At 35.1% G+C, this 14,885-nt stretch overlaps 1 protein-coding gene across 3 annotated transcripts; it reads left to right on the top strand.

Annotated features, from left to right (window-relative positions):
• The first annotated feature begins 5,454 nt into the window (after window positions 1–5,454).
• On the top strand, window positions 5,455–9,421 carry LOC107803123 (large ribosomal RNA subunit accumulation protein YCED homolog 2, chloroplastic). 3 transcript variants are annotated; one of them, XM_016626753.2, is made up of 7 exons: window positions 5,455–5,669; window positions 6,071–6,250; window positions 7,120–7,209; window positions 8,372–8,467; window positions 8,647–8,727; window positions 8,829–8,874; window positions 9,097–9,421. In XM_016626753.2, exons 1-7 carry the CDS (start codon window positions 5,538–5,540, stop codon window positions 9,183–9,185), a joined length of 714 nt encoding a protein of 237 aa, XP_016482239.1. In that variant the 5' UTR covers window positions 5,455–5,537; the 3' UTR covers window positions 9,186–9,421. The 3 variants fall into 3 exon arrangements, with proteins under 3 accessions (XP_016482239.1, XP_016482240.1, XP_075082706.1); XM_016626754.2 differs by lacking the exon at window positions 7,120–7,209 and having other exon boundaries at window positions 5,470–5,669; XM_075226605.1 differs by lacking the exon at window positions 8,372–8,467 and having other exon boundaries at window positions 5,470–5,669.
• Window positions 9,422–14,885: the final 5,464 nt, after the last annotated feature.

Genomic DNA, 14,885 nt, shown 5'->3' with positions numbered 1-14,885 from the left:
ATTCCCTTTCAGAGGTTCTGCGGCCGCACAATTCCATGTGCGATCCGCACTTTGCTTCAGCTTGATAGGATTGGAAACCTGCAGCCGCATAAATCTGAACTGCGGCCGCACTTCTCTCTTTCTGAGGACAGCACAAATATGTCTGCAGTCGCACCATGCTCTTTTGCGGTCTGTACAAATGTGGTTGTGGCCGCATCATGCTCTTCTGTGGCCGCACAATAATTGTGCGGTCCGCACTCTTGTTGAACTTGAGATGCAGGTTCTCTGAACTTTGGCTTTTACCTAGTTTTTGCGATTGCACAATTTCATGTGCGGTCCGCATCTTGCAACCTTCTCTGATGGAATTGCTTTATGACATGCGACCGTAGATGGTATTCTGCGGACCACACTTTAAGCTTTTGTGTTGTTTTTGTCCTTAAGTTCAAATTACTCCTTCTTGAAGTGGATTTCATCTTTGGAGCTCATCTTCCAATATTCATGCAATTAAGCATATTTTATCAGTTTTCGGGAACACAATTAAGCGCTTTTGGACTAAAACGAAAGCAAAAAGGCGCTAATAAGTAGTCAAAATTTCCACTTATCAACTCCCCCAAATTTAAGTTTTTGCTTGTCCTCAAGCAAATAAGGTAATTCTCACCTCCACAAGTTAAGAGCCATTCCAGCTAATCAAAGGTGAATCAATCACACATCAATTGGGAACAATAATTACCCACGACACTTATGAATTATCAACAAGACAACAAGTTAAACTTTTAAGCACGAATAGTTCTAATGTGACACTTGAGCATCAAGAATTGACTTTATTCATCAAGGAAGCTCGCTCTTTCATGTAGGTCATTGTGGACCCCAAACTCCTCCTCCTCTTATTTCAGTATATTATTATATTTTCTGTCTTGCTTCTTATTATCTCCAGTAGGGCCTCGACCTGACCTCGTCAATACTCTACCGAGGTTAGGCTTGGCACTTACTCGGTACCGTTGTGGGGTACTCATACTATGCTTCTGCACATGTTTTGTGCAGATCCAGGTACATCCTATCAGCCTCGGTATTAGCACATTGAGTTGCTTGCTTTGGAGACTTCAAGGTACACCTGCCCGCGTCTGCAGGCCACGGAGTACCCTTCTACCCTGTTCTTTTCTTATTTCTTTACATCTTTATAGACAGTGATGTATAGGAGTGTTCAGTACTGTATCTAGAGCTTGTGACTTATATTTTCACCGAATTTTGGGAGATGTACATGTTGAGTTACAGATTTTATTTCATATAGTTGTTGATTTTATTTTTTTTGAGATTTAAATTATCATTTCAGTTATTCCGTATGTTTGTTAGGCTTACCTAGTCTTAGAGACTAGGTGTCGTCACGACATCCTAAGGAGGGAAATTGGGGTCGTGACTTCAACACACATTTAACCCGAGATTTATTGATAAGTACGGCTATTGCTAGTGCATCATTGTGAGGCTGTATGATGCCCTTGTCATCTTCGTTGCTGAACGAGATGGCTCCTTCCGGGACGTAATCCCGAGTGCATTTTTCTCTCGCGATAGAAACTTTGGTAAGTTTTATCATTGGCCCTTGGGGGACATCAACTCTCCCAATGATCATGTTGGTTAGGTTGTGGGGCTCCTCTTGTTCGACTTGTTTGTTGGCGCCCCTATTTCTGAAGTGGTTTTTGGCTCGCTCGCTTAGGAATTCTCGAAGGTGCCCATTGTTGAACAATCGAGCTACTTCTTCTCTTAGCTATCGACAATATTCGGTCCTATGACCATGAGTACCGTAGTATTTACACACCAAGCTATGATCTCTCTGGGCAGTATTAGACTGCAACGGTCGTGGCCACTTAGTATCTTTGATGCGTCTGATGAGCTGACACTATATTTGCAGCATCCACGTTGAAATTATACTTAGATAATCTCGGTGCTTCCCTACTCCCGAGTGACTTGTCAAATCCACTCTTGCTCACAGGCCCCGACTGCTCGGTCCTTAATCATTTCTCTTATCGTTCTTTGTCGGGTGGCGCTGGGATACTTTACTCCTCCGATCCACGTCGTATGGCTGGTATCAATCTCGGACCAGCCTCGGCTCCTGATCGATGATTCTCTTAGACCTGTCATCGGTTTTGATGGGGGTAAATAGACCCCGAAGAGGCCTAGAGTTGGTCGTCCTCGACTCTGATCTTCGATTGATACTTGTTGTAGACGTCGACCCAGGTGACCGCCGGGTACTCCACCAAGTTTTGCTTTAGCTGCTGAGAAGCCACGGAACTTCGGGGGTTAAGCACTTGAGTAAATACCTAAATGGCCCAATCATCCGCGATCGGGGGTAGATCCATCCGTTCCATCTAGAACCTTGACATGAACTCCCTAAGCATCTCGTTATCCCTCTGATTGACCTTGAAAAGGTCCGACTTCCTCGTCTCGACCTTGATGGTGCCGGCATGGGCCTTTATGAAAGCATATGCAAGCATAGAAAACGAGTCAATAGAATTTGGAGGCAAGTTGTGATACCATATCATTGCTCCCTTGGACAAGATTTTCCCAAATATTTTCAGCAACACCGACTCAATTTCGTCACCTTCCAGGCCATTCCCTTTGATTGTGAATGTATAGGAGGTTACATGCTCATTTGGATCTGTGGTCCCATTATATCTGGGAATGTTGGGCATTCAAAACCTCTTCGGTGCCGCGCTTGGGGGGAAGACTTCTGAATGAACTTTTTGGAATCCGGCCCCTTCAATATCAGCGGCGCTCCCGGGATCTGATCGACCCTGGACTTATACGTTTCCACTTTCTTGTCATTGGCCTCTATCTTTTTCTCGCTAGACTCCACCCGTTTTGTCAATTCTTCGAGCATCTTCATCACCTCGGAAGTTTCCCCGAGCCCGAATTTACCCGGTTCCACGGCAACTTGTTCATCCCTCCGAGTATTTTCCCGGGATTGCTCGGGCTCGACCCTGTTAGGGGCATAGCTCTGGTTCTGTAACTGCACTATCGTCTCTTGCTGAGCGTGTAACATTTCAAAAATCAACCGCAGGCTCACCCCATCACCTTCACCTTCGGGTGCCTCTCGAGGCGCTGATCGGGGTCCCCGCCAAACGCTATTTTCGGGATCAGTCGGTAGATTGATGTTGATGGAAACCCGTGAGTTAGCATCCACCGGGTCGGTAGCTGGGACACCACTGGGATCAATAGGGGGCAAGTCATTGATAGGTATCACGTTATTGTTCTCACCGTGATGGTCTAACTCGGTGTCAACGTTCAAGTAAGCGGACTGAAAATTTGACATCCTTAGTCTAACCTGGAATCAAAACTTCAACGAACAAGCGTAAAACAAGGTGTGTTATGGAGATTCGTATCAACTCAACACTATTATCCTTATCCCCATGGTGGGCGTCAAACTATTTACCCCAAAAAATGAGTAACAATTAAATTTGTACGTGGTTTAAAGGACATGTGATTTAATTCGATACGAATGATCTAAGAACAGCAAGTAACTAAGTTAAAGATAAAATGAACAATCAAACCAATTATGATATGATGATTAAGCTTGATCTTAAGATGAACGCTGAAATTTGGCCTCGATCAGACCCTCGATGTAAGCTCGGTTGCGATTAGAGGAGAGAATAACTGAAGAACACTTTGAATAATAGCTGAAAGACAAAAAAGAACTTTTATATTGCTTTGATTTACGTGTCAACAGTGTGTCAAAATAAAAAAAACTTTCTCTTTCATATAGTAAGGGAATTTCAGTCCTAGTACAAGTCTAAATAAGGTAAAAATCTTCTTTCTCCGATAAATATCGATCCGTAGTTGATATCAGACGGGATTCGCACCGTAATATCCGGTTGAGGGCGAATATTACGGCTCCCTACTTGTCATATATAATCGTTCCCCGCGTTTTCCGTGGTCTAGAAACTTTACTTAGTCTGGGTCCGTTATTTTATTGTACCCATCCAGATACATCGTTCACTCCTCCCGGATTCCGATACGAGGGGTCTTTCGTCCTTGCTTATAGTCGCGTTGAACCGTGCTTCCATCTTGTTTCCTTATTGGAAAATTGAAAAAAACTTTGCCTCTGATTTTACCTGTGCACAATATGTATGAGTATATAGAAAATGGTATAAATACTCAAAGTGGCACCCGAAGTACCAAAAGATTGCTTGTTGCGACTGGCCCAAGGTTTAATGTTTCGCCCTCTAGACTTGGGATCGAGCCTTGACAACGCTATTTTTTAATAACAATTCTGTTCCTCCTTACAGGATAATCGTTCTCCTATTTTCTTCTTTTCTTTTTCTGTTATGCTTCTTCTTTTCCTTGTTTCTTGATTTCTATCCTTTTCTTCAATTGTTTCTGACTCTCTTTTTCCTAATGAGTTCCTATTGACTTTTTAAATTTTATAATTCTTGCTTCTATTTCAAAATTTATAGTGTTCTGAAAAGAAAAGAAAAAATCTAGTGCATATTAAGTAAATTTTTGCTTTGAGTATCCAAATATGCATCTATGGCGAGTTTTAGTCCTATTTCTCCATCTTTTAATCAAATCATAACTTTAGAATATGAAATTTCGTCAAAGACAATTATAAATGAATAATACTAATATTTTGTTGATATTAATTATATTATTGAAGTTTTATGTTTTGCTCACCATAATTATTAAATTATTTTTTTTGATCGATTTGTCTATATAAACCAGACAGGCGAATAACCCGAACCAAAACTCAAAAGAGATCAAGTCAAAGTCCAAAGCGCTATGACACCCGAAACGTTTAAATTCTAGATCCGCCTCTTTTAATTACTAGATACTAGTTTCCACTGGATTTTTAGCATAATGCCATTCCCTTAGTGTCTTTGATCGTAAATTGTTATGAGTTTGCTAAAATCTAGTGTTTAGTTTTGATTGGTTTTGCTTGAATCAGGTATAAAAATGCATGTTCTCTATCTAACATGAGTATCCACTACGGACTCTTGTGCTTCATTTGTACTTTTTTCCTACTTTTATTCTTTCTCTACCTCTGTATTCGTTCTCTTTTTTATTTTATGTTTTTTTTTTTTGAGTTATGATTTTGTTTGAAATTTCAACGGAGAAATTTTTCCTCTAATGTCAAAAGCAAGGTAGGTTATTAGCAAAAAAAAAAAAAAAAAAAAAAAAAAAAAAACAAGGTAGGCATCTAACCGAGAAGAAAATGCCGGCCAATCAGAAGTAGTCGCGTTCTTCTTAGAGACAAAAAAAAAAAAAAGAATTGATTTAGCTAAATAGTATGTTGCTTAATTTAAATCTAGGTGCACCTAATTATCGAAAATAAAATTTATTTATTTCTTTAAAATTTAAACACTCTTTAATAAAATTCTTGTTTTCGCTACTGTTTGAGTCAAATGCAAATGAAGCTTTTGAGATAAAAGGAAATATCCAAATTGCCAAAATTAAAAATCCAAGAAAAAAAATAAGAAACAAGAAAGAATAAATATATCCACCTATTTGGCCTACCCAACCTGTTGGAAGGTCAAGCAGTATAGAGGATAAGGAGAGTGAAAAGAAGGGATATGGCAAGAGCTGGGAGCTGGATATCATCAAGATGCTCCATAAACGCTATATCCCAAGCACAACCTATTAAACCCTTCTATTTTTCCCCAAACAACACCAAAGCTTCATTAAAAGGAAATGACTTCTCATTGGTAAATTCTTTTTCTTTTTATGATTTTAAGTTTATGATCTCTCAACTTGCCATCAAATTTATAATTCATTTTAATTACCGATTCACAATTAAATATTTGTATATATTTCCTAATATAAATATAGTATCCTAGCAAAAGTTAAGAGTTCGTTCTAATCCGCACCTAGTGCTCTAGCTCCCCTGCTTCTTGTAGTAACGAAGCAACAAAACATCTTACTATTTTTTATTCTCTCTTTCATATACACTTCATTAAAAGTAGTTATTTGTAATTTTTCGTACCAATATGGACCGACAACCTACAAAAAAATGATAAATGATTTGTTAAAAGTGATTTGATAGTGTAAAGTTTTTTTACATGGTCTTAATTTTCTTGTTTAATTTGGTTATTTCCAAATCTTGAAGATAACAAAAAGAAGTCAAAGGGCTTCTAAGCGTTTGGTGACAATTTCTACCTCTGATGGAAGATGGCATGGGGAATGGAAGTGTGACTACATTTTCTCTCTTCGAGATCTTCAACTTGAAGATTTAGCTGAAGATGGCCATAAAGATACTCAAGTTTCCATTAATCTCTGTATTCACAAGGTTTCATCGCTATTCCTTTAATTTGCCATTCTTATTCTGTGATTAATTCTTACATGAATGGATTCCATAGAGTGGTGCATTTGATTATGTCAACCAAACATGCGGACAACTTAAATAGTTTTTACACTATCAAGTTATCCATATTATAAATGTAGGGTTATTCATAAAAGGTGGAATTCGTAAGCCCAAAGTTAAGGAAGACCATCTATTACAGCAGGTAAAATAAGTTGGTACTATAAAATTTCTATGCAGAGTGACAGTATCTATAAGTCAAATATTCCCTCCGTTCACTTTTACTTGGCACATTTTGACTTTTCACGCTCGTTAAGAAATAATAAATGAAGTGCATAATTTATCATGATATCCATATTAATTGATGCATATTTTATTGGATTTGAGAAAATGATTTGAAATGAGTAATAAATAGAAGAAAAAAAATTGTCTTCTCTTGATATGCGTAAAGTGACAAGTAAAAATAAAAATCTATTTTTAGTATACATGACAAGTAAAAGTGAACGGAGGGAGTATTATTTTCATTCTATTGCCAATATTAGCATTGTTATGCTGCTGATATTACTCAAAGAGTACTTCCGTTGGATAATATTTGGTTAAAAGCGAAGAAGAAAAGGAGTGTTCGAAGTTTAATAAGTTGAAAAGGAGCATTTGAATTAATTTTTTTAATTATGTTTCAACATGTATTTCACTTTAAAAAAAAAATATTTGAATGTTTTGTGAGTATCCATTATTTCACTTAAAATATTTCTCAAACAAGTTTTATATATTTCACCAATGTTCAAATAGTGAAATTCTGTATTTTGCAAATAACGATGAGCAAATCCTGAATGCAAGACCTTTTAATTCATGAGCAGCACACAGGTTTTGGCCTCTCAGTGGATGGAAGAGTTATCACATCTTTCACTAGAAAATGTAGCAACTGCTCTTCCACATACTGCAGAGAGGTATTTATTGTACAGTGTACTTTCTAATATTTAAAAACTTACTGTCTGTTTGATTGGGCACGTAGTTTTAAAAAAATAAAAAAATTTAGAATTTATGATTTTAAACAAGTCAAAATATGTATGGCTATAATTGTTTTGAAACCTGTGGTGGTAAATATATCAGAATATTTGTGTGGTTATAAAAGTTTCTCATTAAGGATAGAATTGAAAGTTCAAGTTAAATTATTTCCAAATTTAGGAAGGGGTCATTCTTTTTAGAACAGACCAAAAAGAAAATATGTTCACATAAACTGGAACAGAGAGAGTACGTTCACAGCTTGTTTGGATGATTGTTACCTGTTATATTGTATCGTATTGTTACTTTAAATACAATGTTTGTTTTGATTGTTACTTAAATTTTATTGTATCGTATCGTTTAAATCTGTCGTTACGTAATGACGAAAAGTGTCACTTTATGGAACGACCGATTTGGCGTGATCGCATCATTTCTTTATTTTTTCTCTCATGTTGCCTTTTTTGTTATTAAATAATCATATTTTATCCTTAACCTACCTTTTTAGTATATAATAGTATTACTTTGTACCTTACGTTTTCCTTATAATATCGTAAGTTTATTATTCGTATTGTTGGTGCATGATATCATGAAAAGACGGCAAACGATACAATCTATCCAAACATTATATACATCAAAATGATACAGTACAATGAAACGAACATAGCAACCATCCAAACTTCTGTCACGCTTTTATTCGTAACTTTTAATATTTTGAAACCAAAAATATTTTTTAAATTTGTTAAGTAGAATGGTAGTTTTAAGCCTCTTAAAATAAAGGAAAAGGTTCAAATTTGTCCCTACACTATCTTTTACCATTAGTCTTATACTTGTCTTGTAACATGAATGGGTGGATCCACATGTACAGATTCTTGGAGAAAAAAAGGTTCAAATTCACTCCACAATTTTGAGTATACTTCAAAGTTACACTAAAGTTGGAGCTCTGTTAGGGTTAGGGGTAAAAATTAAAAACTTTTTCTATTAGATCAACTAAGTGGCTCAATTTCAGATAGTACTTAAACATTTTCCCAATTCCAAATAACGAAATTCTTGTGCTTGATTTCTGGGTTTTCCTTCATAAATCTGGATAATTTGTTCCTCTTTGCTCAGATTGATGCAAGCTTTAAAGTTTGGGTTTTACCATCAAGCAGACAAAAAGGATCAGCTACCGATGAGCTTCCACTGCTTGGTTGGGATGATCCATCTGTAAGAATACAAATTAAGCCTCTTTCTCTGGTTCTATGTTTGCTCAGATTCTTCATAAATATTATCGGGTGAATTCTCCAAAAATAATGCATATTTTGAGGATACGACATTGGTATGATAGCATTTTTGGAGAGTCCAATAAAGAAACCTAAAAGTTTATCCTTTTTGGCACATTGCAGGTTATCTATGTGAAACCAGGATTTGAAGCTGACCTTGATTCTCTAATACAAGATACCATAAGCCTTGCTGCCGCTGTGAAAGTATCCAGTTTTCTTCTATATATAAAATAACTCCATTTTATTTATAAAGAAAAGAATTTTAGAAGATGGCAAGATATGATCGGTATTGCTTATTTTTGCAGGAGACTTGTTCAGAATCATGTGAAAAATCCCAACCTAAATTGCAGCGTAAGAAACACTATATTGAGATGTCCTTATTCTATCGTTTTGAGTTAGAAAAATTATTTGTACATGGTTTCAAAATATCTGAATTCTGATTTTTCAGAAACCGAATATAGTTACAGCAGAGTCGGTCAATTGATAAGTGAAATAGGAAATCAAATTGGAAAAACGAAATGCATTTCTATTACAATAATAACATACGTTAATTATTTAATTGGTTCATTGCAGCTTTGGGCAAAGAGAATGCTGCTTCAATTGATAGGAGGTGGTCCAGATTATTGGAGCTCAAGAAGGTAACTTTAATGAAATCTCAATAGCTATGGGGTGAGATTGATTATTGCACCAATGATAAAAGAAGTTGGCTTTTATTGACTCAATGGGTTGGGGAAAGAGCCAACAAAGGAAAGAGATATTTGCGTTTGGATCCATCCCTCATCACTCAAATATTCATCTCAGTGTAGACACGGTTGTTACTTAAAGGACAAGGCAAAGCACCTGAATCATACTGTAAACAAATACTTTATATTAGGAATAAAAAGAACTCATTCCTTTCTCTTTTTGTTGAAAGTTATACTATATATTTTGATACACTATAGCAGAAAGAGCAAAAGGAGAAATTGAATGATAGCAAATCAGTTGCTATAAAAGAATGTAAACTGCCAGATTGAGTCTACGGCTCATTTTGTTGCTGGAAATAGTATTATACCCGATCAGACATGGAATAACTTGCAGGGAAATGACACCAGAAAATAACGATAATAATACTGGAATAATATTATTTGTAAGCAGATATACGAATTAGCTTGAGTCGTGCTAGGCACTGTCCTAAGAAACTATTTCAGCAACGTGAAATGTTTCCCTAGGATTAAACAAGCTCATCTCTATTTATTTAGAGGATACAGGAATCAGCAAAATTAAATAATACCAGCAAGTTTTGGAATAAACTGGAGGGAAGAAATAATTTCAACAAATAATGATTTGGTCAATAGTGGGAATAATAATTATAGTAATGATTAGCCAAAGAAGAAAGCAATGATTAGCTAAGAAAAGTGTAACAAAGACCAATTTTTGTTGATATCTCTTAGGGATGAACAAGAAGGCTATTTATAGAGATACTAGGGTTTTCTTAAATTGCCAAGTGTTTAATTGCACGAAAGATGATTGCCACTTGTTTTTGGCTTAGCCATTTGGCCTCATATCTTCATGCAAAAGGTCACATGGTAGATATTTATAGCCTCTTGAAAATAGGTAGGACACTAAAAGGACACATGGCTATTTAATTTTTGAAAATACTGCCACAATCCCCACATATTTTCAAAAATTTATAGGAAAAAGATAAAAGAATGGAAGAATTAACAACTTGATGGATTTGCATGGTCCAAATATAGGTTTGGTGTATTCTGGACTATAAACCAAACTTAGACCAATAAAATTTAACTCACAGAATTACTGGTGAAATATAATATTTTTATAAACCAATAATTCTTATTGTAAGTCAGAGATTTTATCAATCACATTTTGACCCCCGGTAATTTTGCTGTTCAACGCGGTTTTGCGCCCAATGGGCCATGCGCGTGCCTGGTTATTCATGAGAGCTCTAGAGACTAGGCCAAAATCTCATAGGAGCAGCCCACTCCACTCTCATATAGGTGAATTCATCAAGTGTATGCTGCTTTTAAATATACCATCCATACGGACTATGAACTTCATTAAGAGTTATAACTCAACCTCTCAATTGGTAGCAGTCAAGCACTCTCTTTTAGTGCTTCAGTGCCAATATCGACTTGTTATTACCCATATGAACTTACTTCATGGGATCTCCAATCACATAAGTTGGGTTACCATCTCTATTGACAACATGTCGGCCTTAACCCCATCTCTTTTGAGGTTTGATGAATTAATTTTCTTCCCACAGGTTTAGTCATAGGATCGGCCAAATTTATCTCTAACTTCACATAGTCAGTGAAAACTATTCCATCTCTCAACAACTGTTTTATGACATCATGTCTCAATTTCATTTGTCTACGTATACAATTATAAGGTTTATTCTTTGCAATAGCTATTGCCGCTTGACAATCACAATGCATAGACACATGAGGCAATACATCCTTTATTAAAGGGATATTAGCTAAGAAGTTTCTTAGCCACTCCGCCTCAGAACCAGCTAACTCCAGAGCTACAAACTCTGATTCTATAGTTGATCTAGCAATGATCGTCTGTTTAGCCAATTTCCACGATATTGCACCACCACCAAGGGTGAATACATAACCAGTAGTGGATTTTGTCTCATCTGAATTAGAGATCCAGTTTGCATCATTGTACCCTTCTAAGGTAGAAGGAAATCCACTATATAGAATACCATAATTCATGGTTCCTCTCAAATATTTCATTAGTCTATCTAATGCAGACCAATGATCTCTGTTGGGATTATGAGTATATCTACTCAGTCTACACACAACATAGGCTATATCAGGCCTTGTAAAATTCATTAAATGTATCAGACTCCCAATAATATGCGCATATTTAGACTGAGCAATTGGGTCACCATTATTCTTTTTCAACTGAGAGTTAGCATTAAAAGGAGTGCTCACAGATGTGACATTAAAATATTTAAACTTCTTAAGAAGTCTCTCAACATAATGTTCTTGTGACAACATAATTCTATCTTCACTCCTTATAACTTTAACTCCCAATATTGTATTTACTTCACCCAGATCTTTCATATCAAAATTAGCAGATAAAAATAATTTAGTATTTTGCACAATAAACTTGTACCAAATATAAGCATGTCATCAACATACAGACATATTATCACATAATCATTGTCTACAACTTTAGTATAAACACATTTATCCACCTCCACTGGAAAAAAAAATAGTCTCTCAGTAAGACTTATTCAAATTTCTCATACCACTGCTTAGGAACTTGTATAAGGCCATAAAGAGATTTAATTAATTTACAAACTTTATTTTCTTGTCCAGAAATGACACAACCTTTAGGTTGAACCATATAAATTTCTTCTTCTAAATCACCATTTAGAAAAGCAGTATTCACATCCATTTGGTAGATAAAAAGCTTATGGATTGAAGCTAAGGCAATTAAAACTCGAATAGAAGAAATTCTAGTCACTGGTGCAAATGTATCAAAATAATCTATATTTTATTTTTGAGAAAATTCTTTTGCTACTAACCGAGCTTTATATTTATCTAAAGATCCATCAGGATTAAATTTCTTTTTGGAAATTCATTTACAACCAATAGGCTTTGCACCAGGAGGTAAATTAGTTAAAATCCATGTATTATTTTTCAAAATAGAATCGATTTCAACTTTTATTACCTCTTTCCAATATATCTGAAGAAGATATAGCTTCAAAATAATTTGATGGTTCATAATCGACAAGAAAAGTTTGAAAATCATTTCCATAAAAAAAATATTCTTTCCTAGGCCTTTTGCTCCTTCTTAGTTCCTCATTAGAGGTAATTTCACTATTTGTTTCAACAGGTGTATGAAAAATTTTATCAAACAATGAATAAATATATTCAAAGAACTCAACATTTTTTATCTCAATTATTATATTACAATCAAGCACATCACTTTTTAAAACAATAAATCTATATGCAACACTATGTTCAGCATATCCAATAAGCATGCAATCAGCAATTTTAGAACCTATTTTTCTCTTTTTAGGTTCAGGCAAAAGACCTTTAGCAAGGCACCCCCACACTTTTAAATATTTCAAGTTAGGTTTATAACCCCTCCACAATTCATACGGAATTTTGTCAGTTCTTCTATGTGGTATTCTATTTTGTAAGTGACATGCAGATAAAATAGCTTCACCCCACAAATTATCAGGAGCATTAGAACTAACTAACATAGAGTTCATCATCTCTTTCAATGTTCTATTTTTCCTTTCAGCTACTCCATTGGACTCAGGTGAATAAAGCGGAGTTACTTCATGAATTATTCCATTCTTTTCACAAAATTCATTCAAAGATAAATATTCTCCACCTTTATCAGATCTAATTCTCTTGATTTTTCTACTAAGTTGATTTTCAACCTTAGTTTTATAAGAAATAAAATCATTAAAAGTATCATCTTTATTTCTAAGCAAATACAACTTAGTATATCTAGAAAAATCATCAATAAAAGTCACATAATATCTTTTACCACCTCTAGTCATAGTCTGCTTCAAATCATCTAAATCAATGTGAATTAAAGATAACAATTCAGTTTCTCTATTTACAGAAAAATAAGTCTTTCTAGTACTTTTAGCTTCAACACATGTTTCACACTTGTCAATATTATTTGAGCCTAAACCAGATATTAATCCTAGTGACTGCATTTTCTTTATATACGCGACATTAACATGTCCTAGTCTAGCATGCCACAAAGAAATTAACTCAACCATATAAGCAGAAGAAGATGCATTTTTATATCTAGTATCAAAAATATTAAGCACAAATAAATCATGGTTACAATATCCATTGCCCACAAAAATATTATTTTTGGTCAATACGACCTCATCATTCTCGAAAGAAACCTTCACTCCAACTTTTCCTAATAATCCCACAGAAATCAAATTGGTTTGTATATTAGGAACATGCAATACATCACTCAATGCTAGAGTTTTACCAGATGTGAGTTTGAGAAGAATTTTTTCTTTCCCAGGAACGCGAGTTGTTCTTGAGTCACCAAGTTAAATAGTTTCTTCTCCTTCTTCAACTTGGGTGTAAGACATTTTTGTCTGCACAAATGTGCCTAGTAGCACCAGAGTCTATCATCCAATTTTTTACATTGGCCACATTATTTATTTGAAAAATGACCGCAACAATTATATTATCCGCTTTAATCAAATTTAATTTTGACTTAGCGAGATTGTCATTTATCTCAACTCTTCTCTTGCATTGAGGTGCATTTTTCTTGAAGATTTTAATATTAGAATTGGATATGTAACCATTTCTATTTACATACCTGTATTTTGACATTATTGTCTGCCAAAGTTGTGGATGCAATAACGTATTTTCAACACCATGGATATCTGGCAGGACAACTGGAACAGTAGCAGCAGAGACAATACCAAAATTGGTAGCACCATCAAAAATTTCCGAAGTAGTTTTACTTGCCATAGTTTCTTAGATTGTAGGGAAATGACACCAGAAAATAATGATAATAATACTGCAATAATATTATTTATAAGCAGATACACGAATTGGCTTGAGTCGTATTGGGCACTGTCCTAAAAAATTATTTCAACAATATAAAATATTTCCCCAGGATTAAACAAGTCCATCTCTATTTATTTAGATGATACAAGAATTAGCAAAATTAAATAATACCAGCAAGTTTTGGAATAAACCGGAGGGAAGAAATAATTTCAACAAATAATAATTTGGTCAATAGTGGGAATAATAATTATAGTAATGATTAGCCAAAGAAGAAAGCAATGATTAGCTAAGAAAAGTGTAACAAAGACCAATTTTTGTTGATATCTCTTAGGGATGAACAAGAAGGCTATTTATAGAGATACTAGGATCTTCTTAAATTGTCAAGTGTTTAATTGCATGAAAGATGATTGCCACTTGTTTTTGGCTTAGCCATTTGGTCTTATATCTTCATGCAAAATGCCACATGGTAGATATTCATAGCCACTTGGAAATAGGTAGGACACTTATAAAATAAAAAGACACATGACTATTTAATTTTTGAAAATACTGCCATATAACTTAGGCCAAATACATAGATAGCCCCTTAAAGTTGTCACCAATTTTCACATAGACACTTTAACTAAAGCATTTTCCTATTAGACACTCCAACCTTATCTAAAGTGTTTCAATTAAACACTAATTTGACAGCTCCAATTAAAGAGCGCGAGGTTCAGATATGTCTGATGTAAATGAACGAAGGAGTGAATGGCACGTGGAAAGACTCATTCTTGATAAAATCCCCACATTTTCGTCTTCCTCTTTCCTTTTCTCCTGTCATCTGCATGTGTATATTATTCTTCTTTACCCATTAGA

This window comes from Nicotiana tabacum, chromosome 12 (genome assembly GCF_000715075.1).
Source record: "Nicotiana tabacum cultivar K326 chromosome 12, ASM71507v2, whole genome shotgun sequence".
NCBI classification, from domain to species: domain Eukaryota; kingdom Viridiplantae; phylum Streptophyta; class Magnoliopsida; order Solanales; family Solanaceae; genus Nicotiana; species Nicotiana tabacum.
This window is presented reverse-complemented; position numbering and strand designations above follow the sequence as displayed.